Source organism: Nyctereutes procyonoides, unplaced genomic scaffold, assembly GCF_905146905.1.
Source record: "Nyctereutes procyonoides isolate TBG_1078 unplaced genomic scaffold, NYPRO_anot_genome, whole genome shotgun sequence".
Taxonomy (NCBI): Eukaryota; Metazoa; Chordata; class Mammalia; order Carnivora; family Canidae; genus Nyctereutes; species Nyctereutes procyonoides.
The window spans coordinates 70,942,638-70,969,552 of NW_026575146.1; the positions used below are offsets into that span (position 1 = coordinate 70,942,638).

At 41.1% G+C, this 26,915-nt stretch overlaps 1 protein-coding gene and 1 pseudogene across 1 annotated transcript; both read right to left on the bottom strand.

Moving 5' to 3' along the window:
- Positions 1 to 276: 276 nt before the first annotated feature.
- Positions 277 to 4,233, bottom strand: LOC129500088 (60S ribosomal protein L7-like 1; annotated as a pseudogene).
- On the bottom strand, positions 3,866 to 25,284 carry LOC129500089 (zinc finger protein 468-like). Its single transcript, XM_055310218.1, is given in 14 exon segments — positions 3,866 to 4,765; positions 4,839 to 5,041; positions 5,129 to 5,474; positions 5,625 to 5,733; positions 5,736 to 5,913; positions 6,138 to 6,478; positions 6,481 to 6,597; positions 9,660 to 9,786; positions 15,367 to 15,413; positions 17,464 to 17,532; positions 21,226 to 21,481; positions 21,879 to 22,038; positions 22,162 to 22,263; positions 25,208 to 25,284. Coding segments are annotated over 14 exon segments (2,397 nt in total). The 3' UTR covers positions 3,866 to 4,500.
- Between the last annotated feature and the right edge of the window lie 1,631 nt (positions 25,285 to 26,915).

A 26,915-nucleotide genomic window follows, 5' to 3' on the forward strand; every position in this document is an offset into this window, starting at 1 on the left:
TACTACATTTGAAAACAGATCAGGTAACATAGATCTTAAGACCATAGTTTGAAATTAATCTTCTATATCCTTTTTTAAAAAGATTTTATTTATTTATTCATGAGACACACACACACACACACACACACAGAGGCAGAGACACAGGCAGAAGGAGAAGCAGGCTCCATGCAGGGAGCCTGACGTGGGACTTGACCCCAGGTCTCCAGGATCAGGCCCTGGACTGAAGGCAATGCTAAACTGCTGAACCACCCGGGCTGCCCCTCCACTGCTATTTTGTATTCAGGTTTGGGTATTTGTTCACCAACATTAAACCTCAGGATAGAAGATGTGACACAGCAGGACTCCTTCCATGGCATGAGTCCTTTGCTGACTTGAGAGGTGGCAGTGGGAGCCAATGTGGAAACACATTGGAACTTTTCCTTGGAACTGGGCTGTGATGAGAAGTGCCTGCCAGGAGCATCATCATCTTTTCCTTTACCCTCCCTCTAGTTTCTGAAGATATAGCAGAAAGTAATCTTTGAAGATACTGGTGACAATTCCAGAAGACAAAACACATGTCACCAATGTGCTGTGCTTTTAAATATTCTGGGTTTAATTCAGTTGCTGAATGAGCTGATTGATGCATTCACCTTGATAGCCAGGTAAACCCACCTCCTTGAGGAAAGCCCACTCGATTCTTGGTGACATGATGGGACACTGAGAGATGGAAAGACGTAAGAATGCAGAGTTCCCCAGAAAGGCAATTTCATGAATGGTCTTCCAAGCAAATAACACCATACTTCCCCAGGTGCTCCTCAATCACTGTGTTGTCTGTCAAAGGAATGGAGTTATTCTTGACCTTGGCTTGTCCACATTTCAAGATGAGGTCCCGGACAGACTTCAGATTTGGAAATCCCAGGTCACATAAGATTCCACTATCCTCAGCGTCTTCATGGTCTGGGGGGTTACTCTGAAAAAGACACGACTGAAAATCTGCAGACACAGCCCTGCAATGGTCCTCTGCACCAGTGAACTCACCCCATTAATCCTTTAGATACGTACAACGAAGGCCAAGGAATGTTTATCTGGAACTTCCAAGCCACAAGGTTTCATTTCCAGTTGTCTGAGGTCCACCCTGTCACACTGCTGCCACCAAGTATCATTTAGGAACCATTACAGTTGCTTAAACTTGAGTTCTTTTCCTTTCTTCTACTCCTTCTTGTCCAAAAGTGTCTGCTTTGCTTGAGTGGCTTTAAGGGCCTGAGAAGCCTTCCTCTTTTTCAGATTTTCTGGAACCAAAGGAATTTTTTTTCTTCGCTATTGCTCTGCACTGTTTTCAGAGATGCAGCTACTTGAAATTGATCTTTTAAAATCCTTTGGAAATTTGCTTCTAGTAGTATTTTTTTATCTAATAAACATTTCCAAACAACTTGCATTAAACTAGTGTAAAAATATCTTAGGGCAATTTATCTAAATAGTATTTAATAAGCATTTTCAACAACCATACCATACAACGGAAACTATGTGAACAGGAGGAAAAGGAATAAATTATTGGCATGAAGAAAATTTTGTCTTTCCCAACCAAGAAATCAGGAATTTTGTGAGTATACATTCAGTGTTTTTACTAAAGAGTATCCAGTTTTGATGGTTGACTACGGACAACTTTTAAGGCTCATTACAACCTCTATTCTGCCTATCTGGGCAAGCTGATAAAAAAAGCTTGGGTGCTTCCTCCTTGAAACCAGCTGGAAGTTCAAACCACAATGGGTACCCTTCCCGACAGCTCCACCCATTAACCACTTTAGCACTCCAAATCAGTCACCATTTCCTGTTCCCTCAAGTCATTTTTGGACCAGTTTGGAAGTTTCCTGTGCTAACCCTAGAACTCTTCATTAGGTAACCAATGTTCTCGTAACACTTTTAGTGCATGGCATCACCAGTCTTGATATCCAAACTCAACTTTGTTTAAGGTTCCACCTGTTCAAGTGGATGGCCACAGTGCAAAAGAACAAAAGAGGTCTTGGAGGGTGTATATATGAAACTCCTAATTTGTCTACAAAATAAACAAATGTTCTCACTGTATCTATAAAATAAACAAATGTTCTCACTGTATACTGTTCATCCTAAATTACTTCACGACTGCTCCAAGCTCAATTTTTAGCTTATTTTTGAAATTATTTTATTTCTGAATTTTTCATGCTATGTTCCTATTTTTGTTTTATTTATTTATTTTTTTTAAGATTTTATGGGATCCCTGAGTGGCTCAGTGGGTTTTGTCCCTGCCTTCAGCCCGGGGCATGATCCTGGAGTCCCAGGATCGAGTCCCACGTCGGGCTCCCTGCATGGAGCCTGCGTCTCCCTGTGCCTGTGTCTGCCTCTCTCTCTCTCTCTCATAAATAAATAAAATCTTTAAAAAAATAAATAAAAATAAAAAAAGATTTTATTTATTCATGAGAGACACAGAGAGGCAGACATAGGCAGAAGGAGAAGCAGGCTCCACACAGGGAGCATGATGTGGGACTTGATCCTGGTACTCTGGGGTCACGCCCTGAGCCAAAGGCAGATGCTCAATCACTGAGCCACCCAGCCATCCCTATTTTTGCTTTATTTAAATCAAGGTGCATGAGTTTTTATTTGGGCACAAAACACATTAAGAAATGTAATTCCATGGTGCATATTCATGGATGGGGGGCAGGTTTTAGGGGAGCAGAGTCTTGAACTTGCATTGCTATGGCATTTTTCATTATTGCCACATAAATATCCCGGGGCAGAATATGGAGAGAATAATTCAGGTGCAAAGGGTAAGTATATAATCCCCAAATTGTTCTTTGATTCTATCATGGAAGGAAATTATAGATTCTTTCAACCTTGAGAGCCTAATGGTGCACTGTTAGTGTGTGTTATGAAGTACTCTACAGAGGTGGGATAAACTGTGTTGGAAAAAGAACATGACTCCTTCAGGATTATGGGAAAATTATTTAAACTTTGTTAATTAAAGCATGAGAACTATGATACATTCTGAAGAAAACAGTAGCAAAAGGTAATGGCAAGAGTTAACTATGAATCATGCACATACTGTTCTGGTTCTTTCCATTCCACTGCTTTCTCAGATAATCACTATCTTCAATTTCCAAGAAAAGGGAAATCAGTCATTAATAACATATCAGTTTGTCATTCACAGTATAGAACTGCTATTACCATCTTCCCTTGCATTGTTTCTACCACATAATCCCTAGTAAACAAACTCCCATTGTCCTCCCATGAAAAGGCCAGTCCTTACAATTCATCCAGAGAAGGGGCCCTGAGTGTAACTAGCATAACAACTTCTGTGGTAGTTTTGCATTATTCTCTGCCCCTCCTCCAATGCAAATTCACACAATACTGAATCTGACAACTCAGTGTCCTTGTTGTTTTAGGGAACATGGATATGAATGAGTCTCACCCAATGAAGTAGGCCCCTTCATCTTATCCAGAGACCATCAGGAAAGGCCTGTAAGGAAGGCTTAAGATCAAACTTCAGGTTGAAACTCATAAGTAGTAACAGAGCCTTTTCAAGAAAACTCAAGTAAATAAATATACACAGAAAATAATGATCTACTTCCACACATGTTCCTGTTCCCATAGAAGTTTTAACATTGACATAATTATTCTGTAGTAACATCTCAGGTTAATCTCAGAGAACTAAAGACTTATTCCAGTTATATCCAGTTTTTCCTGGATTCTCTGATGTGTGATCTGTGAATTGTCAAAAACTTTACCAAATTTGTAAGAATTTCTAAGAATTCTCCCCTGTACAAATTCATTGGTGAATCCCAAGGACCCACAGTTTCTTTTTTTTTTTTTAATTTTTTTAAAAATTTATTTATGATAGTCACACACACAGAGAGAGAGGCAGAGACATAGGCAGAGGGAGAAGCAGGCTCCATGCACTGGGAGCCGGATGTGGGATTCGATCCCGGGTCTCCAGGATCGCGCCCTGGGCTAAAGTCAGGCGCTAAACCGCTGCGCCACCCAGGGATCCCGGACCCACAGTTTCTTAAAGGTGTTTCCACATTCAACGGATTTAGTGTAGTTTCCCCTTCATAAATTCTCTCATTACATTTGATGAAAAGTCTTAGGACATTCTTCATATTTGTAAGGTGGCTCTCTGATATAAATCCTCCAGTGTTCCACGGTTTTTATGTTGGGACAGAAGCCCAAGTATGACCATTACTTTTGTGTGGTTTCTCTGAAAGATGTATATTCTGATGTCATTGTGAGGCCTGGATAACAGCTCTGCACATTTACATGGTTTCTCTTCAACATGGACTCTGTTTTTGCAAAATAATTGGAACTCCAGGTAAGGGCTTTGCCATATTCCTTGCATTTATAAGGTATTGCTGTAGTATGTTCCCCAATTTTTGATCTTTGGGTAAAACCTTTGCCACACATATATGTGTTTATTTCCAACATATTTACTCTTATCTAGTGAAAAATAGGAATTTAAAACTTTGCCACATTTGTTGTACTTGTAAATATGAGCTATTTGGTGAACCCTGCATTTAAGGCAATATCTAAAAGTCTTGCCATATTCAGTACATCTGTAAGGTTCTTTCCAGTATGGATTATCTGATGACTGGTGAGGTGTGAACCTCGAGTAAAGGCTTTGCCACACTCATGGCATTTGTAAGTTTTCTCTCCAGAATGAGTTCTTTGGTGAATCCTGAGGTCAGACCATTGTCTAAAAGCCTTGCCACATTCAATACATTTGTATGGCTTTTCTCCAGTATGAATTTTCTCATGAAGCCTATGGTGTGAACCCCTGTTAAAAGCCTTGCCACACTCATTAATTTGTAAGGTCTCTCACCTGTATGGATTACCTGATGTTACTTAGGCTTGAATGGACACTGAAGGATTTGCCACAGTCATTACATTTGTAAGGTCTCTCACCTGTATGGATTCTTCGGTGATTTACAAGGTGTGAATTTTGATTGAAGACCTTGCCACACTCATTACACTTGTAAGGTTTCTCTACAGTATGGATTCTCCGATGACTTGCTAGGTGTGAATTTTGACTGAAGACCTTCCCACATACATCAATCACATTTATATGGCTTCTCTCCATATGGATTATCTGATGCATACTGAGGTGTGAGCCCTGAGTAAAGGCTTTGCCACACTCATGGCATTTGAAAGCTTTCTCTCCAGGATGAATTCTTCGGTGAATCCTGATGTCAGACCATTGACTGAAGGCCTTGCCACATTCAATACATTTGTATGGTTTCTCTCCAGTATGAATTCTCTCATGATACCTAAGGTGCAAATGCTTGATAAAAGCCTTGCCACATTCATTATATTTATAAGATTGCTCTCTAGTATGGATTACCTGATGGCTTATTAGGCTTGAACGCACAATACAAGCTTTGCTGCACACATTACATTTATATGGTTTCTCTCCAGTATGACTTTTCTGATGGCCAATCAGGCTTGAACTTTGGATGAAAAGCTTTACCACACTCATTACATTTATGTGGTTTTTCTCCATTATGAATTCTGTGATGTTTTACAAGTATCAAACTTTGGCAAAAAGCCTTGCCACATTCATTACATTGATAAGGCTTCTCTCCAGTATGGATTACCTGATTGTCTGCTAGGCTTAAGCACACACTAAAGGCTTTGCCTCATTACATTTGTAAGGTTTCTCTCCAGTGTGTATTCTCCAGTGATTTGCAAGGTGTGAATTTTGACTAAAGACTTTGCCACATTCATTACATTGTAAGGTTTCTCTCCAGTATGGATTCTCTCATGACTTACAAGGTTTGAATTTTGACTGAAGACCTTTCTATATACATTACATGTATATGGTTTCTCTCCTATATGCATTATCTGATGTTTAGTGAGGTGTGAGCCCTGATTAAAGGTTTTGCCACAGTCATGACATTTGTAAGGTTTTCCCTATGTGCTTTTTGTTTTTTTGGTTTTTTTTTTTTTTTAAGATTTATTTATTATTAGTGACAGAGAGAGCCTGCGGCAGAGACACAGGCAGAGGGAGAAGCCGGCTCCATGCTGGGAGCCCGACGTGGGACTCGATCCGGGTCTCCAGCTTCATGCCCTGGGCTGAAGGCAGCGGTAAGCTGCTGAGCCACTCGGGCTGCTCCCTATATGCTTTTTGGTCTTGCGTCAGTGTCAATGGGAATAAAATCACTCCCATATTTATTAGCAATGTTGGTTTGGACCCTAGGAGGGATTTTCTGAAGTGGTGAAACTCCAGAACCATTGTTGACAGACTTCTCAAGTACATTACATTCATAAGTTTTACCTTCAGTTTGACACATGTGTAGTTCATCCCAAAAGCTTAATCCAAGCCTGTTTATAACATGCTTATTTCCTGCATCACTTTTACCATGCTGATCTCTTCTGTCAGTGAGATTGTGTTTATGGGTTACAGACATTTCTTTGTAATTTATTTCATTATGTCTCCACTGCCACTCAAAGTCATGCATATTTTCCTGGATTTCCCAAAGAAAAAATCTTTGATTTCATAGCCTTCAGACCTTTGCAACATCACTGTCTGGAATACTTCTGTATCACTGTTCTCCTTTGGTTGTAATTTCTTGATCACATGTGTAGGAGAGATATCTATAAGATATAAACAGCCATAGGTATCCTATTAATTACAGTTCACAAATAAACATTATGTGTTGAAAACATAGTATTACAACAAAAGTAGTATTTATACTGAAAAGTTATAAAACTTCCCATGATCTTCAAACTTTTAGGAATAAAGAAATAGGATTTTTTTTAAGCAAAGAAAGAGTGCTCATCTGTAATACAAATTAATTTTAGGAAAGCCAAGTTTCAAACACCCAATGACAAAAACACTCGTGCTGTACAAAATTATAGTAGCTCTTAAAAAAAGGATATTTTTCTTTTTTAATTCCAATATAGTTAACATATAGTGTTATATTAGTTTTAGGTGTATAATATAGTGATTCAACAATTCCATACATCATTTGATGCTTGTCAGGTACACTCCCTAATCCTCATCACCTATTTAACCCTTCCCTGACCCACCACCCCTCTGGTAACCATGTTTGTTCTCTATAGTTAAGAGTTGGCTTCTTGGTGGTCTCTCTTTCCCTTTTTCTTCTCCCTTTCCTTGTTTGCCTTGTTTCTTAAATTCCAGATATAAATGAAATCATATGGTATTTGTCTTTCTCTGATAGCCTTATTTTGCTTAGCATCATATTCTCTAGTTCCATCTATGTCATTGCAAGTGGCAAGATTTCATTTTTTATAAGGCTGAATAATATTCCACTGTATATATCTATCTTCTTTATCCATTATCCATTCATATGTTGATAGACACTTGGGCTGCTGCCATAATTTGACTATTGTAAATAATGCTGCTATCGGGTGTATGTATCCCTTTGAATTAGTGTTTTTATAATTTGGGGGTAAATACCCAGTAGTGCAATTGTTGGATCTTAGTAGTTCTACCTTTCTGAAGAACCTCCATACTCTTTTCCACATGGGCTACACCAGTTTGCATTCCCAACAACAGTACAAGAGGGTTCTTTTTCTCCACATCCTTGTCAACACTTGTTGTAAGATAGGGTATTTTTCCACCATGATCCCAAAGCACATACCAATGGGCAGTAAATGCATATCTCATACTTGGCGAGAAAAAAAAATTATACAGAATTTTCTGTATACTTGTATATAAGTGCTGAAGAACTGGTCATATATTACAATGCTAAGTACTCCAAAACAAGCTTATCAGATGAATAATCTAAATAAATGGTAATCTGTACTCCAAAACAAGCTTATCAGATGAATAATCTAAATAAATGGTAATCTAGAATTGCAAAACAAATATAGCATTGAGAAAATGAAGAATTTAATTTTTCTAAAGATTTTATTTATTTGAGAGAGCAAGAGCACAGAGGGAGAGTGAGAAGCAGACTCCCAACTGAGCAGACAGCCCAATGCAGGGCTTGATCCCAGGACCCTGAGATATTGACCTAAGCTGAAGGCAGATACTTAAACAACTGAGCCACCCAGGCACCCCAGAAAATGAAGAATTTAATGAAACAATGTTCACAAAATGAAATTTTATAAATACCCATTATAAAATTATCTGTACTCATGAAATAAAGCCATTTTACAACATTAACAATTGGTACATGTCAGTTATATAGCATAAAACATCTGTCAATCATAATAAAAATTAATAAAATATTCTAGTAACCCTTGATAAAACCAACAATAAATAATAATTAACCATATTATAGAAAGTTATACTTTGTGGAGCTCTAAACATTCCCCCTTAACAATAAAAGGAAGATTTCTATTCTAGAAAGAGCACACAATATGAAAGCTGACTTCTAAAATATCAGGTCAGGAAAATACATTATAAGGGAACTGGAGAAGGAAGTCAGAAGTCACAATTACGATTTTATGCCTACAGTTATGCAATAGAGCAATTCCTACTTATGCAGTGCCCTCCAGTTATGCAGTTCATTGGCCCCTATATACGTGTAGCTCAGAGTGTATACTTTGAGGGTGTAGAAATTTTATTAACTAAGGTCAGAGACAAAATTGTTGAGAACTGCAAAATGAAAAAATATATATAATGAAAAGGGATATCTCATAATAAACATGACAATGTTGAAGTAACTTTTGCGTGTACTATAAAATATGCAATATTCCATACCATCTAAGAGCATTAATTTGGGTTTTTAAAAAGATTTTCTTTATTTTGAGAGCATGAGAGAGCTGGGGGAAGGCCAAAGGGAAGAGAGAAAGAGAATTACAAGCAGACTCCCCAGACACTGGAGCCCAACAGAGAGCTAGATCTCACAACTGTGATTATCATGACCTGAGCTGAAATCAAGAGTCGGATGCTTAACTGACTGAGCCACCCAGGTGACTTGCCTGAAGTCCGAGTGATATATGAGAGAGGAGAAACATTTCCTTGGGGAGCTCACAAGAAAGAAGGCTTTATTTTGCCACAGAACTCTCCCACTGCAGAGTTTCTCAAACACTATTAATGGTACAGCTTCCTCTTTGCCCTTCTGAGCTCTTTCCTGTGTTTCCCACCTGTCACACATTCCCACCCATTTGGTTTTATGCTATTTGCACTTTGCCCTCCACAGTCCAGGACTCTCCCTTGTTCCAGAAAGGATGTAATATTCAGGTTAGAAACAAATTCCTGCTCATAAGAAGAAAAGAATGTGAACGTGATATGCTATGGCTTTTCCAGAACCCTGGCTCTTTGTTCAGCTGAGGCGAGAGGATATCACAGATGAATCAAGAACAAATAATTCATTCACAAATTCCTCCACTGCTTGCCTCCTAAGTGCATAGGAAACAGTATAACATGCAGATATAGAGCTCTCTACCAAAAATTACTTAATCAGAAGCACAGGGGAAGAAAATAGAAGACTGGATATTTTAAAAAGTTTGCCATATGGTTTCATGTACTCCTTTTTTTTTTCTTTTTGGTTTCATGTATTCTTAAACTCTAGAACAACCCCTGAAGAAAGAGGAAAGTAAAAGTCCAGATGCTACATTATGAAGCTTTTCATTTCTGTGTCAGGAGGGTTTCAATCTCAGTCAAGCAGGGCAGGGAGGCAAACAGGGAAAATGCAAAGATAACCAATGGCAAATCCCCACTGCTGGAAGGACATTATCCTTACCCAGAGAGACCAGGTTCCTGTAATTCTCCAACATAACGTCCCTGTACAAGGCCCACTGAGCCGAGTCCAGGCACTGCCACTTTTCCTGAGAGAATTCTATGGCCATATCCCTGAAGGTCAACCATCCCTGAAATTAGAACACATTTCATTGAAAGGCCATGGGGAAAGTTATTCACACAAAATGAGAAGAGAGAAGTATAAGCATCAATTTGGCTAAAATGAGTGTTCAACAGATCCGTGTTAAGGTATTCTGAGCAATTTATGTGTCTCAAATTTTAATTTCTTATGCATTCCCATAAAAGATTATGATACTCTCCAAATAAGTGTGGATCACTCATTTCTGTGGACAATATATGAATGAAGCATACACATAAGAAGTGAATACTATGTTGTCTCTACAAAGTATTAGATATTTATGTTCCACATATTGAGTGATATTATCTAGATGTGCTAGAGCACAAGTGCTATCTTCAGATGACAAAATTCACAGTGGTTTTAAGGAGAAGTCAGAATCTAAAAACCATGATGTGGAAAACAGTGGCAATAACTTGAAGTTTTTGAACCCTTTCTATGAATGAGGCATTACTCTAAATGCTTTACATGTACTAACTTGCTATCAGCACAACAGCTCCTTAGGGGAAGATCTGTTCCCATCCTACAGAGAATGCTAATACTGGGTCAGAGGCACTGTAGGAAACTCTCCTCTGGCCAAAGAGCTAAGAAATGATATGGCAAACACATGAGCTCAGGTGGTGGGGTGTTAAAAGTGAAACTAAAGAATCAAACAGTTAAGTAACAGAGCATTGCAAGTACACTGACAGAGGTTTCTCTGAGAAAACTTGAAACAAGCTCAAGGTTTACAATATAGAACTGCATAAAAGGTCCTCATAGATGCAGCATGCACATAAACGTAACTATTTTTTTAAAGATTTTATTTATTTATTTATTTGACAGAGAGCATGTGCACACATAAGCAGGGGTAGTGGCATAAGGAGAGGAGAAACAGACTCCTTGCTGAGCAGGGAGCCCAAGTGGGGCTCCATCCTAGGACCCTGGAATCATGACCAGAGACCAAGGCACTTAACTGGCTGAGCACCCAGGCACCTCTAAACGTTACTAATCTTACCACTATTCTACTATTTAAATGATTAACCTGACAGTATAAAAAGAGCTGAAGGCCATGGAATGCACTTAAGATATAATTTCAATTGCTAAAAAATATGAAGCTTATTTATGAAGTGATGTCTTTTATAAAAACCATGGACATACACATCCATGTGCTTGTGCACACACATATAAACAACACAAATTAACTGAAATGCAAAGAGTTCTTTCTCAACATAATTTTGAATGATTTTTTCATTATTTTCATTCACATGTATTTCAGTGTTTTTGGGAAAATGAAAATGTATAAATTGTACTTAATTCAATTTATCAATTTGTATAGAAAGCTAGTAAAGAGATGGTATGAACATGAAAAAAATATAGAATACTTTAACTCCAGTTTCTAGAAAATACCTGAATCAAACATATAAACACAGTTTTATGCATTTAAATGTAGGTGTGTAAGCATTAACAAAAGTCAGTTTGTTTATTCCACTAATAAACCAACAGTTCAAGATTAGATTTAAAAAGATTAGAGGAATTATCAGTGTTATACATTAATTGAACAGATTAAGATTAAAAAACATACAGCAAATTAGATACTTGAAAAAAAATGACAAAAAGGAAACTGGGGAATAAACTATTATTAAGCAAGAACATTTCATCAATGTTATGACCCAGTTAAAAGCACTGTATGAATTTCCTCTTAAATTATGGTGGAGGAAGGAGGCTGGCTGGGGCTCTTGCCATTCACCATCATATGGTATGCCTGAGCAGGGACCAGCAAAAGAGGTTAAAGGAGGAAAAAACAGGGTGAGAGAGAGTCAAAGAGCTAGACTGTTGAAATTTACAGATGTAAGGACAGAAATAGGCTAAAAATAAAAGAGGGACAAAGATATTCCATGCCAGTAGGAATGTAAAGAGGGCAACGGTGGCTATTAGACATATATTAGACAAAACACGCTAAGACAAAGGACATTATAATGGTAAGAAGGTCAGTTCACCAGGAAGATGGAACAATTATAAACACACAGGCATGGAACATTACAGCCCTCATATGTATAAAGTAAATAGTAACAGTAGACTTCAATGCTCAGTTTCAGAAGATCCAGAAGGAAGCAGAGGACCTGAATAGCACTGTCACCAAATGCAACACCAAATGTTGTGCTGATAGTGAGTTAGTACATGTGAAGCATTTAGAGTAATGCCTCGTTCATAGGAAGGGTTCAAAAACTTCAAGTTATTGCAACTACCAGACAGACAGAACACTCTACCCAACAACAGCAGAATATGGTTTTCCAAAGCACACGTGAAAGACAGACTGCATGTCATCCCACAAAACAATCTTTAACAAATTTAGGAAGACTGAAACCATAAAAAGTATCTTCTCTAACTACAGTGAATTGAAACTAGAAACAAACAGCAAAAAAGGAAATAGAAAAATCCACAAATGTGGAAATTAAAATTCATTCTTAAGCAATGAGTCAAAGAAGAAACTACAGGAATTTTTAAAGAGTCAGATGAAAATGAAAATACAACATACATAAATGTAGGGAGGTGGTGAAAGAAGCAATGAGAGGAGTGTCTACAAAGGTAAATATGTACATTAAGCAAGCAGGAAGATCTCAAACCAGAAATTTAATCTTACACCCCAAGGAAGCAGAAAAGGAAGAACAAACAACCAATTTAGCAGAAGGAAGAAAGGAATATTATAGCAGATATAAATGAAAGAGGATAAAAAATATTAAAAAATCAACAGAGTTGGTTTGTGAAAAAAAAATCAACAAATTGACAAACCCTTAGCTAGACCATTAAAAAAAAAAAAAAGAAAGAAAAAAAGAGGAGCCTGGGTGGCTCAGTCAGTTAAGCGTCCAACTCTTGGTATGGGGGTCACGTCCTGATCTCAGGGTTGTGAAATGGAGCCCCATGTCTCCACAATCAGCGTGGAGTCTACTTAAGAATCTACCCCCTGGGGATACCTGGGTGGCTCAATGGTTGAGCTCAGGTCATGATCCCAGGGTCTTGGGATCGAGTACCACACTGGGCTCCCCACAGGGAGCCTGCTTTTCCCTCTGCCTGTGTTTCTGCCTCTCTCTCTGTGTGTCCCTCATGAATAAATAAAATCTTTAAAAATTTAAAAGAATCTACCCACCCTTTCTTCTAGCCCCTTTCCTCATGTTCTGTTTCTCAAATAAATAAATCTTTTTTAAAATAAAGAAATAAAAGAGGGGACATTCCAACTAACGACACAGCAAGTTTTAGAAAGGACTATAAGAGGGTACTATGAACAATTCCATGCCAACAATGTGTAACCTAGAAGACAAGGGTAAATTCATGGAAACACACAACCTACCAAGACCTAATGAAGAAATAACAAATGTGAACAGAAGACCTACAGAGGACATACAGGCAGAAATAAAAAATCTCCAACAAAGAACCCAGGACCAGATGGCTTTACTAAAGAATGCTACTAAACATTTACAGAAGAATTAACATATCCTGCTAAAAACCATCCAAGGAATTTTTTAAATTTATTTATTTATGATAGTCACACAGAGAGAGAAAGAGAGAGAGGCAGAGACACAGGCAGAGGGAGAAGCAGGCTCCATGCACCGGGAGCCCGATACGGGATTCGATCCCGGGTCTCCAGGATCGCGCCCTGAGCCAAAGGCAGGCGCCAAACCGCTGCGCCACCCAGGGATCCCCCCATCCAAGGAATTGAAGATGAAACACTTGCAAACTCATTCTATGAAGTCTGCATGACTCTGATACCAATCCCAGATAAAGATAAAAGAACAAAAGAATGCATGCAGTACACTAACAGAATGTACTAATAGAATGAAGGGGGAAAAACCCCACCCTAATCATCTCAATTAATGCAGAAAAAGCCTTTGGCAAAATTCAGCAACCTTTCGGGATAAAAACACTCAACAAACCTGGAAGAGCAAACTACCCCAACATAATCAAAGCACACTGCCCACATACTCAATATTGAGAGATGGACCACTTTTCCTCTAAGATAAAGAAGGCAAGGATCCATGCTCTTAGCATTATTATTCAACAGAGTACCAGAAATCCTAGGCAGAGAAATTACCAAGGAAAAGAAATAAAAGCCATCCAAATTCAAAAAGGTTGATTTCATATTATAAAACTGATGATGAATAAAAACTTTCCATTCCATTCCCAATCATTAAAATTTTGAAGTGTTTTTTTTTTTTTTTAAGTAGTCTCTACACCCAATGTGGGGCTCGAACTTACAACCCTGAGATCGAGTCACATGCTCTTCTGACTAAGCCAGCCAGGCACCCCTAATCACTAAAATTTTGAAGGCAGTGACTCATTTGCTCAGCTTCCAAGGTAGCATAAAAACAGGCAGAACAGATTTCTCATACATATTTGCTCTCTTTTTCTAGAAGTTACTGGGTATCTGTAGATACAATATCTGTGGATATTAAATCACACACGATTTCTATGTGTAGTTTCTTTTACCCTAGCTCACAGAGACCTAACAGAGTACACCCAGATGTGGCCCCTAAACAATCCCTGCTGCCCAACCTTAATGACACCACGGGGCCCCCCCCATCTGAAAGGAATCTATGGGGGGGGCACAAAAGATGTATCTGCAAAATGCCTGAGCGATCTAATATGAAGCTGGGATTGAGCACCACCCAGAAGAGGCAAGATCAACACACCTCCCATCGTTTTTTCTTTTTCAGCTTTATTGAAGTATTATTGACAAAAATTATATATAGTTAGGTGTACAATGTGATCATTTGAAATACATATACACTGAAACAATGATTACAATTGTCACAATTGTGACATATATACTGAAATACACATATACACTGAAATAATTATCACAATTATCACCTCACAATTACCATTTTGTGTGTATGTGTGTAGTGAGAACACTTAAGATTTACTCTTCAAGTAAATTTCAAGTATATAATACGGTATGATTAACTTAGTCACTATGCTTTACATTAGATTCCTGAACTTATTCATTTTACAAACGGGAGGTTGCACCTTTGACCAACATCTCCCCAGTTTTACCCACCTCCCAGCCCTTGGTAACCACTGATCTACTCTATGGTTCTAGGAGTTTGACATTTTTAGGTTCTACACATCAGCAAGAGCACACAATATTCCCTTTTCTCAGTCTGGCTTATTTCACTTAGCATAATGTTCTCCAGGTTCATCCAGGTTGTCATAAATAGTAGGATTTCCTTCATTTTTATGGCCGAATAATATTTCGTTATATACATATATATCAAATTTTCTTTATCCATTCATCCGTTGACATTTAGGTTGTTTCCATACCTTGGCTGTTATGAATAGTGAATGCAGTAATGCACATGGGAGTGCAGATATCGCTTCAATACTGATTTCATTTTCTTTGGATATAGATCCAGAAGTGTGATTACTGAATCAGAGGACAGTTCTATTTTTAATTTTTTGAGGAACTTCCATGCTGTTTTCCAAAATGGCTACACATTTACATTCCTGCCAACAGTACACAAGGGTTACCTCTTCTCCAGTTGCTCACCAACACTTGTTATCTCTTGTCATTTCCTGATGGACATCCTAACAGATATGCTACCTCCCACCTGCTCTCCCCTTGAAGCTTGTCATCATCAGGACTCAGACCTGAAGAGGAAGGGACAGAAGGAAACAGGCAGGACAGGCAGCAGAGGGGAAGGTGTGGCTGGCATGTTAACTGGGAGGGGGCCAAGAGGCTCCCCTGAGAAGGTGGTTATCAATCGAGGACCTGGCAGACAGAGGCTGTGTGCCACCTCCATGTGAGGGGCCAAACAGTCCCAGGCAGCCGGACAGGCCCAGGGAGGGCCCTGAAGCAGGAGCAAGCCTGGCCACAGGGAAGGGAAGAGGCCAGCATGGCTGCAACAGGGTGAGGAGGTCAGAGAGGCAGCTGGGGAAGCAGATGGGGAAAGGCATGGTCTTCTACGACTTGCCTCCCACATCTCTAAAGGATTTTAGACACTGTGTACTCTTCCTGTCATTTTAAATAAACATTTAACTTTTTCTTATCTTATAAACACTTGCAACTAAGGTAATTTCTTACATATTTTATGTTCAGGCTGAGATGCATACCTAAGTCCCAGGAAGTACAAGGTGGCCCTTAACCAAGATACACAGGATGCAGGGGGAAGACATTTAGAAAAAGTCAAGACCATTTTTGGTCAAATTAAGGTGGAGACGCCTGTTAGACATCCTAGCAGAGATGCGAGACACATGGACATGGGATGCAGAGCTCAGGGCACAAGCTGGGTAAGGAGAGAAAGAAAATCAGTCTCTCAAGGAAGAGGGAGCAATCAATCATGCCACCTGCTGCTGACAGGAACAAGAAGGTGAGAACAGGAAACCAATCACTGGACTGACAAGTGGCAGGTCTCTAGAAGGCCTCAGTTGCACAGTGACTGTGAAAGCTTAACTGGATGGGGTCAAAGTGGGAACTGAGACAAGGTCTGAAAACAGTGGCTAGTGTACTATGCTCTAAAATAGATCATAAACAAGGGTATTTAATAAGGGGGAAACACGGGAATGTTTTGTTCTATCGATCAAAGAAGAGTGAATAACAAGGCTCTGAGGTATATGTGTCTCTGTGTCTGTTTAAGATACCACCATTCAGGGATCCCTGGGTGGCGCAGCGGTTTGGCACCTGCCTTTAGCCCAGGGCGCGATCCTGGAGACCCCGGATCGAATCCCACGTCGGGCTCCCGATGCATGGGGCCTGCTTCTCCCTCTGCCTATGTCTCTGCCTCTTTCTTTCTCTCTCTCTCTGTGTGACTATCATAAAATAAATAAAAATTAAAAAAAAAATAAGATACCACCATTCATGCCTGCTGATGGAATAACTTCCACAGAGTAAACGCATATGAGGAGGTGCAGGAAGGATGCCCAGAAGACCCCACAGAAATAACCATGTGGAGCAGATGCTGGGGGGCACCTCCTGGATCCACCTCCTCAGGACCAAGGTGCCATCCTGCTGCAGCCAGCCCTCCCTGTGGATGAAGCACAGGATAATGTGTCTCTGCCTAAGCCCACTCCCATCATGCTTCCACAGGTGTCATCATGAGTTTCCCAATTAAATCCAGCAGGCAAATCTCAGTATCAGCCTCTGTGTCCCAGGGAACCCGAGCCATGACAATGGCTCCAACACTTCAAATGGACCCATGCAGCCCCCCATCTACCCATAAGCCCCCTTCCAGGTATTCCCGCTAGAACTAAGACACCCCTTCTAAGAGTTCCACACATCCCTTGACCCTACAACTGAGCCTGGGACACGTGCACACACTATTCACTGGGCCATCTGGAGGCCCACACTTGCTCCCACATGGCTCCTGCAGACCCTCTAGGCCACTTTCATTTTCCCCCATCTTCCCACCTCTCCTGCTCCCAGAGACTGATAGGCGCAGGCTCTGCAGCAGTAATGCACACAAGGACATGCTGAGGGGCCACTGGGCCTCCAGCATGGAGACCAAGAGGTTGGCCCTGCTGGAAACAGTTGTGAGGCCACCAGGTCTCCTCCTCTCCCCATTCACAGCAAATTACAAGAATCTCTGGTTCTTCAGCCTATTTTGTGCCATCTTAGGCTCCTGACCTTGTCCCCACCTTTCCCAAAAGGAAATCAGGTTTCTCGACCCTGAGCAGATTAACTGCTGGAAGGCAAAGCCCTCACCCAAGATGCAGCTGCTCGCTGTGATGTGCTCGGCAAGGATGACTCGGGAACTGGCAGAGGGCAGTGACACTACAGTAAAATAAATTTTGAGTAAAATGAGCAGCCACAGGAGGTTTAGATCAATGTGTTAAATTTCCCAGAACAAATATGGGCACCATCTTCATCACCTGTTCTAGCTCCTTGGTCTTCCTGAGGACTACTCAGCCCAATCTACAGCCCTAGCATCTTCCCCTAAGGGAAGGTGAGGCAATTAGCTTGTGTGCCCTCCAGTGGAGGGAAAACAGGATGGACTTTAAACAGTCAAAGGAGAAGAGCTTTTCTCATATGGGTGATTGACATGGAAACAATTCAACCTGCAGAACATGGCAGGCTGGCCAGGGAAGGGCACTGCAGAGGATAGGTGAGAGAGGCTGGACACACATCGCTGAGCCTAAACCTACATGAGGAGAAAGGGCCGGAGCCAAGATGATTTAGAGACAGAAGGGAAGAGCAGGGACAAGGTCCTGCGATAGAAAAGGCTGGTGTTTGGGAACAGAGAGGTGAATGTGACTGGGGCAGAGTGAGCTGTGTGAACTGTGAAGTTCCCAGGATGAGGCTGGAGACCCTGATCATATAGGGCTGTGTAGCAATGGTGAGGAGTCTGCATTTTGTTCTGATGATAACAGGAGGCCCGCAGAGGGTTCAGTACCAGCGAGTGATATCATTTGCCTACAGATTTATCCCTGCTGCAGAGACAGGTGACGATGGTCTAGGACTTACAGCCTATGTTTTTGCCTCCATCCTAGTATTTTTGTGTTTCAGTTTTCGAGGACTGGGACCCATCTAAAATTCTAATGACAACTGAGCACTCCAAAGTGCCACACAAAGAACTGCCACACACAGACCCAATATGACCAATCATTTCAGGAGTCAGTATTGCTAAGATTCAGTTTCTGGTCTAGTGTCCCATCTCCATGTGACAGGTAGGCTTACTGAGGCCCCAAATGGGAAACCTTTCTGAGAAGGTCTGAGTTGAGTGAACAGAACCATGTGTAAGTGAATTGAGATGGAGTCTGATGGACCAGAAGCAGTTAGTCCTTATCGTCCTCTTAAAGCACCAGGACCTTTTTTCAGATGCCCCAGCAAAAGAAAATTTTCTTTGACCTGATCACACTGATACCAAGTATTTAATTCCTCTTTTCCAGAAAATCACAGTAAAACATTTAAAAATACAGAATTGCAATGAAAGAGGATCAGCTATAGAAATAAACTCTGAGCAAATTTTTTTTTAACAATTTCTATTTTGTTAGAGATTCTTTGTTTTGTTTGTGAGCAAATTTCTTCATTGTAAATAGATGAGCTATTTTGGGAAAAAGTTCCAAGTCAATCCAGCCATCCTTCTATTTGTAGAGAGCAGACAAATGGACTTGAGGGAAATATTGACTTAGTAGCTCACAGCCCACTGTTTTAACAGATCACATAAAAGAAGAAAATGGAGTGTTAGGCAGCTGGTTAAACTAGGTTACAAATGCTAAAAGACCACTCACAATCTTACCAAGTACTCATTGAAAAAAAACTAAGATTATTTAGTGATTACCAAAAAACTTTTCTAATATATAAGATAGGGAAAAGGGGCATCTGGGTGGCTCAGTCAGTTGGGTGGCTGACTCTTGATTTCAGCTCAGGTCATGATCTCAGGATTGTGGGATCCAGCACCAGGTCAGGCTCTGTGCTCAGTGGGGAATTTGCTCCAGAATTTTCTCTCCCTTTCCCTCTATCCCTCCCGCTGTTCACTTGTACTTTCTCTCCATAAATAAATAAATACATCTTTAAAAAGGAGAGAGAGGAGAAAGCACACAGAAACAAATTTAGAAGGGAAAGTTTTAATTTTTAAAAAAATAAATCATAATGGTGGCAATGTAAAAAAATTAAGAATATATCATATTGACTGGGTGATTAACATAGAAACTTAAAAAACATATATTGAGAAAAGAATAACATGACTTGAGTATAGGAGGCCACCAAAGCTTATTTCAGAAGCTAGTAATTATTTATAGAAAAGTGGCAACTGAAAAATAAGATGAAATCAGGGAGACAAACCATAAGAGACTCTTAATCCTAGGAAATAAATAGGGTTGCTGGAGAGGAGAGGGGCAAGGGGGATAAGGTAACTGGCTGAGGGACATTAAGGAGTGCACCTGATATAATGAGCACTGGGTGTTATATAAGACTGATGAATCTCTGAACTCTACCTCTGAAACTAATACACTATATGTTAACTAATTGAACTTAAATAAAATAATAAAATTGACAGAAAAAGTGCCAACTGACCTCAGATTTATCTCAAGCCACAATAAGAATACTGAATCAAATGTAAGAGAAGTGTGTGTGTGTGTGTGTGTGTGTGTGTGTGTGTGTGGCGGGGGGGGGGGATGTAAATCCATTACCCAAAAAAGCACACAGTAAGTGTAATCTTCCTTTACAAAGGCAGTGTGTAGTAGGGGGTCACTGCTTGCCTCATCTGTTTCCTCCCCCACCCAGCCCAGGCAAAGGGAAGAGGGTGACCCCCAACTGACTGAGTCCAGTCACTGCCCCTGGCTGAACAGCGTTTGCAAATGGAAATTATCTTGATGCACATAAATATAAAACTCATATAAGCCTTATACACAGGAGTCTTGAAATTCTCATCCTCATCCATAGAATTCAAACTTTAAGCATTTAAGATTGTAAAGTCACAAATCAGTATTCCACAACTTAATTATCTACATCCAGTCAACTCAGAATCATCTGGATTGAGGTCCACCCTCTTTTTTCATTACCATGTGTTTTCTTTCTCATTCTATATACCTCTGCAATTTTTTTTTCTGTTTTCCCCTGGGTTTCTGCTCATTCTGTTCCCTTCTCCTGTCCTGCTGTTTCTGTCTTCCCCTGGATTCATCCTCTCAAACCTGTTCCGCCCCACTTGGCCACTTGTTTCCCTCTAGTTTCTATTTCTCCCCAATCTTTCTGATTGTCCCCAGTTTCCATGCATGCCTGCCCCTTTCTTCTCCCATCTGGGCTCCTCTGCCCTCCCTTACATTCCTCTCTTCTTTCCCTGCCATACTCCCTTGGTCCCCCTTCTCTCTGGCACCCCCAGGTAGCTATACTTCCATTCTGGTCTGTTTCTTCCCTCGCTCTCCTTGTCACCTGTTTCTCTGTCTCAGCTACACGTTGCTCAGACTGGCCAAGGCTTTAACTCTTCCGTCCTCTCCCCCCACTCTCTACCTGAACTGACTCACCAATGTGGCCTCCGCTCCTACACGGAACAAGGGCCCTTCTCCTACGTTGCTGTCCTTCGCCTCCCTGGAGATCCCGCTTTCCTCTAACTTCCTTCCACCTGCTTTCTCGGCTTATTCTTACTCTCTTTTTGCAAGTCCCTCAGCCATCCTCTATGCTTTCTTCCGGTCGCAGTCTGTCTCTCGACCACACATCCAGTAGGCGCGGGATGGATATAGATGCCCGTCGCTACACAAGCGCACTGTCCAGGGGGTTGGACTGGGGCCAGAAGAGCACCGAATGTCAGAGACAGGCCCAGGTCACCCACCGCACCCGGGGTCAAGAGAAGACGTGTCCAGGGAGGGGGCCTGAGGAGCTGCTCAAAGGGGTGGCGTCCTAGAAGCGGGGTGGGCGCTCCAGCATTCCAGGACCCCAGGAGGACGCGGCCCCTCCTGAGGGGGCTGCAGGGGCTGCCCGCCGGGGCCGAGAAAGGGAGGCTGTGGTGCGCCAAGAGCACAGGTCACCCACCTGGCGGAATGGGGCTCTGCTGGGCGCGGGGTCCGACGACGGCTCCGAGCAGGACGCCGAGGGGGAAGCGGGCGTCCGCGTGGACCCCACACAAGGTGCCAAGGGCAGGGACCAGCTTCGCTGCGATTGGAAACCGAAAGGGACGCACACCCGGCCTCCCACCGCGACGTCCGCATTTACTTGGGGTGCAGGCGAGGGCGCGAGGACTTAAAGGCCCGTAGCGACCCCCATACCTCGGCCATGGAGGAAGAGGAGACTGCGATGAGCAGGTTTAAACGAGAAAGAGGGAAAATCACTCTCCCCAGAGAGACCTGTGCTCCGCGCTATCCGCTTCGAGGTCTACAGGAACCTGCACAGCTGTTAAGAGGCGGGCCGGACGCCTGGGTGGCTCAGAAGTCGAGCCTTTGGCTCAGGGCTGATCCCTGAGGCTCCGGATCGAGTCCCACGTCGGGCTCCCTGCATGGAGCCTGCTTCTTCCTCGGCCTGTGTCTCTGCCTCTCTCTCTCTCTCATGAATAAATAAATAAAATCTTAAAAAAAAAAAAGAGGCGGGGCAACGTGGGGGCGGGGCGCAGAGGGAGGCGGGGCCAACGCAGGAACCGCGAGGGTGGGACGCAACAATCAAGGGGCGGGGCGCAGAGCGGCGAGGCCCACAGAGGAATCGCCAGACGACGGGAGGAAGTGGACGCGCAGGCGGGCGAGGGGGGCGTGGCGTAGAGAGGCGAGGTCTGCGTGCAGGTACCGCGAGAGCGCGGGATGGCGGGATGGGGCCTCGCCCGCGCGACCGTCAGGGGGCGTGGCCCGGTTGGCGCACCTGATGCGGGAGAGCGGTTGTCGTCCCTCCAAGCGTTCCCAAGGTGTTTCCTCTGTGGGTAAAACTTATTCTTTGTTATGTTCAGGAGCAGCCTTGCTTCCTGCTTATGTCACTGTTTCTAACAATTCTAAGGTAAAACCTCGGGAAGCTGAAGCAATTCGGGGGTCAGGGAACTGGGATCTGTGGAACTGGTCTGTGGGGACGCGGTGATTCCGGGAACATTTCCTACAGTTAGAATCAATTTAATAAGAGTTTAGTTGTGTAACTATAGAGTTTTCTGTGTAGGGATTACAGGTTAGAATGTGAAATACAAAACTCTTCCTGGATGAGGCACCTGGGTGGCTCAGGTCATGATCCTGGGATCCGGATGAAGTCCCACGTCAGGCTCCCTGCATGGAGCCTCCTTCTCCCTCTGCCTGTGTCTCTGCCTCTCTCTCTGTGTCTCTCAGGAATAAATAAGTAAAATCTTAAAAAACAAAACAAAATTAAAGAACTCTCCCTGAGGAGAAAGGGCAATGCTATACTGACACCCAACAAAATGACATTTTTCTATTCCCCACTAACCCAGGAGGCCAAACTCCACACTGGGCTCCGTTCCAAAGACTTTCATAGGGAGGAGACCTGAGACCTGGGATATGAGGCTTGGAGGGCTGAGGTATAGGATAGTTTGGATTACCAACCACTGCTTTAAAAACAACAGTAGCTTAAAAAATTTTTTTTGTAAGATTTTATTTATTTATTCCTGAGAAATAGACAGGTAGAGGGAGAAGTAGGCTCCATGCAGGGAGCCCAACGTGGGACTCGACCCCGCGTCTCCAGAATCATGCCCCGGCTGAAGGCAGCGCTAAACCGCTGGGCCATCCAGGCTGCCTTCCCCACCCCACCCCCAGATTATTTTTTGAGAGCAAGTGCGAATGGGGGGAGGGGCAGAGGGTAAGAGAGAATCTCAAGCGAGCTCCAGGCCCAGCTCAGAGCCCCAGGTGGGCCTAAATCTCAAGACCTCAAATCATGACCTGAACTGAAATGAAGAGTGAGATGTTCAATGGACTGAGCCACCCAGGTGCCCGAACAACAGTACCTTTTAAGAAATCGTTATAAATTGCCTCGTTATACTTTATAACGTTTGTTATAATTATTCTGTTACACACCTGATATGAATTACCTTCAAATACCTGAGACTGACTTGTTTACATCATAATATACTTAAATCAATATCTAAATATAATTTCAAAATCACTACACATCCTTTGGAAAGTAATTATGAAGTTTTTTGCTTACAAATTGTAATATATTTTAGCTTTTCTCTCCGAATGTTTACAAAGCCTGTAAAATAGGATGTTTTTGAAAGACTTTGGGACTTATTTTCACTTAAAGAATAATCACTTTTGCAATATTTCTAAGAGCATTCTATAGGGAAGTATGTTCTTTAATAAATGAACCCTAAGGAAAGTAAAATTAGATTATCAAATATCCAATAAATTTATTTGTTCTGGGAAAATAGTTTTTCTGGCAGTATCTGTTAGTTAACATCTACTACATATGTTTTCTCTCATCCTTACCTGTGGAAAATTTCATCCATAGAGAACTGGCAGTCAATCGAAATACAATGTTTAGTAGGGAAATTAGCAGATTTAATATGTTTTTGGGTAAATTGAGAATGTCCTGGCATAGCACACATATGCAGTGACTATGCCCCTTCCCCCCACTAGAGGGGATGAGGCAGGAGCCATGTGACCTTGCTTTAGCCATGTGACCCACTGGCACAGGATTCCAGAGGCAACTCCATTAGTTTGAGGACCTAGCTGGAAAGGGATTTTACCTGCCAAAACTGGTCTGTAAAGTCTGAAAGAGGTGACTGCTACTTCAAATGCATTGACTTATAAAGAAATCAGTCAGGGGATGCTGACAGGCTCATTCCATAGAGCTCTATAAACTTAAAAAAAATCAGTTAATTAAACTCATAAAAACACTAGGGAAGTGGTTCCCAGGGCTCGGGGTTCAGGGAAACATGGAGAGGTTGGTAAAAGGGTACAAGCTTTCAGTTCTAAAGGACTAAGGAGCTACTGTAGGACATGGCACGGACGTTTTCTTGTATAATTGGGATCTATGAGAGAACTTAAGTGTTGTGACACACACACACACACAAGATAAATATGTGAAGTGATAGCTGTAGCAATTAACTACATGGGAAAAATCCTTTTACAATGTATATGTTTATCAAATCATCACAATGTACACTTTAAATATCATAGTTTTACTTGACAGCTATACCTCAATAGAGGTGAAAAATGCAGCAAAAGTTATACCAACAGTTAAATGTGAATCATATACATGCATAAACTCTACTGGTTCTTTTGATTAACTCTCCTGGTAATTGTTCTCTCTCCAATTGTCAAAAATAAGACTAATTTTCATTAATCTTTGAAGTACAAGCTATTACCATCCAAAGAACATAGCTACCATGTCCCTGTATTATTTCTACCACATAATGACTCCCCAACAACCTATTACTATTCTCCCATATAAATCCCAATCTCTTAATATCTTGGGCTACTTATTTCATGATCATTTGGTAGAGCATTCCTTTCCTGTAAACCACAGTGAGTCTGTCTATAGAAGGGCACCCATGAATACAATGAGTATGATGACTTATAGCATCATTTGGCAGTATTCTCTACACCCTAAATCTTCCCTAATTCAGGTAATATTTAATTTTAAAAGGAAGTGTCTTTGTTCTAAAAGGGAACATAAGTATGAATGAATCTCAGCTAATGAAGTAGGATCATCCATCTTTGTGATTCCTTTCCCAAAGACCATGATGAAAGGCCAATAAGGAAAACCTACCAACAGCTTCCAAATGTCATGTTGAGACTCATAGATAATGAGGTTTCTAGGGAAACCTCAAATAATTGAATAAAATACCTTGTAAAATTAAGAGTACTGGCCATTTCCACATATTTGTTCTTTTGATATAGATCATGACATATGGATTTTAACATATTTTGACTTGTATTTATTCTGCAGTATGTGAGGTCTCAGATAAATCTTAGAGAAATAGAGACTTATTCTTTGTATAAATATTCCAATGTGGAGTCTGTTGTGAAAATTAAGGAAATTAATATGTTCATTTTACTTGTAAAGAATTCTTTGGTCAATATTCAGGACTCACCTTTGCTCCAAGACCTTTCCAAGTTCAGTACAGTTGTATGGTTCGTCTCTGGTTTGATTCTCTGACACCAAAAGCATGGGTGTTTGAAACAAGGCCTTAGTATGAACGACCTTTATGAGATTGCTCTCCAATATAAATAATGTTTCAGTTTTGATCTTTGGATAAAGACTTGGCACACACATTACATTTACAGGGTTTTATCAAAGATGTATATTCTAATGTTTAGGGAGTTATGAGGACTAGGTAAAGCTGCTTACATAAATGTTTTTACATTTTCTGTTTAGTGCGGACTCTGGTGTCAACCCTCATGGTTCTGCACAACCATTTACATTTGTAAGGTTACCTGGTAGGCTGAATTCTCTGATGACTTGCAGGGCTTGGATTCTGACTGAAGACATTAGTATGTTTATTACCTTTATGTCTCTCTCTAGTATGAAACATCTGATGTCTACTGAGATGTGATACCCAAGAAAAGGCTTTGCCACATTTATTACATTTATAAGGTTTCTCTCCAGTATGAAGTATCTGATGTCTAGTGACTGGTGAGAACCAAGTAAAGGTTTTACTACACTTAGTACATTTATAACATTTCTCTTCAGTGTGCATTACCTGATGGTTAGTGAGTTCTGAGCAGTAAGAAAAGGCTTTGCCACAGTCATTACATGTGTAAACTTTATTAACATTATGCATTCTCTGATGATTTGCAAGGCTTAAATGTTTACTGAAGCTTTGCCACACTCATCACATTTATAAGATTTTTCTCGAATATGCATTCCCTGATGGCTAGCGAGTTGTCAGTGGTAAGAACAGGCTTTGCCACAGCGTTACACTTGGAAAGCTTTTTGACATTATGAAATCTCTCATGACGTGCAAGGCTTAACTGTTGACTGAAGATGACTTTATCACACTTACTACCTTTGTAAAGTTTCCCTTCAATATGAATTCTGCTATCATGTGTAAGGTATGAACCATGACTAAAGACCTTACCACATTCATTACATTTGGAGGATTTCTCTCCAGCATGTACTATATGATGATTACTAAGGCTTGAATGCACTCTAAAGGTTTTGCCACACTCATTACACTGACAGAATTTCTCACCAGAATGAACTCTCTCATGATTTGCCAGATATGAATTTTCACTGAAGACCTTACCACATTCATTACATTTGTAAGGTTTCTCTCTAGTATGAATCATCCGATGTCTACTGAGGTGTGACACTTGATAATAAGCTTTGCAACACTCATTACATTTGTAAAGTTTTTCCTTTTTTGCTTCATGGTCTTGTGTCAGTATCGAAGGATTCTTAAAATCACTCCCATCTTTATTAGAAATGTTGGTTTGGACACTAGGAGGAATTCTTTGAAGTAGTAAAACTGAGGATCCACTGTTGAAAAACTTCTCAGCTTTATTACATGTGTAAATTTTCCCTTAAGTTTGACATATGGGCAGTTCATCCTGCAAGCTTAATCCAAGCCTATTTCCTCATCCCTTCTACCAGATTGATCTCTTCTACCGCTGAGATGATCTTTATAATTCACAGGAAATCCTTTGTAGTTTCTTTCATCTTTCCACTGACACTCAAAGTCATACATGCTTTCCTGGAGTACCCTGATGCAAAAATCTTTAATATCATGGCCTGCATTCCTTTCCCACATTACTGTATGGAAGACTTATCCTGTATTATTGTTCTCTTGTGGTGGTAAT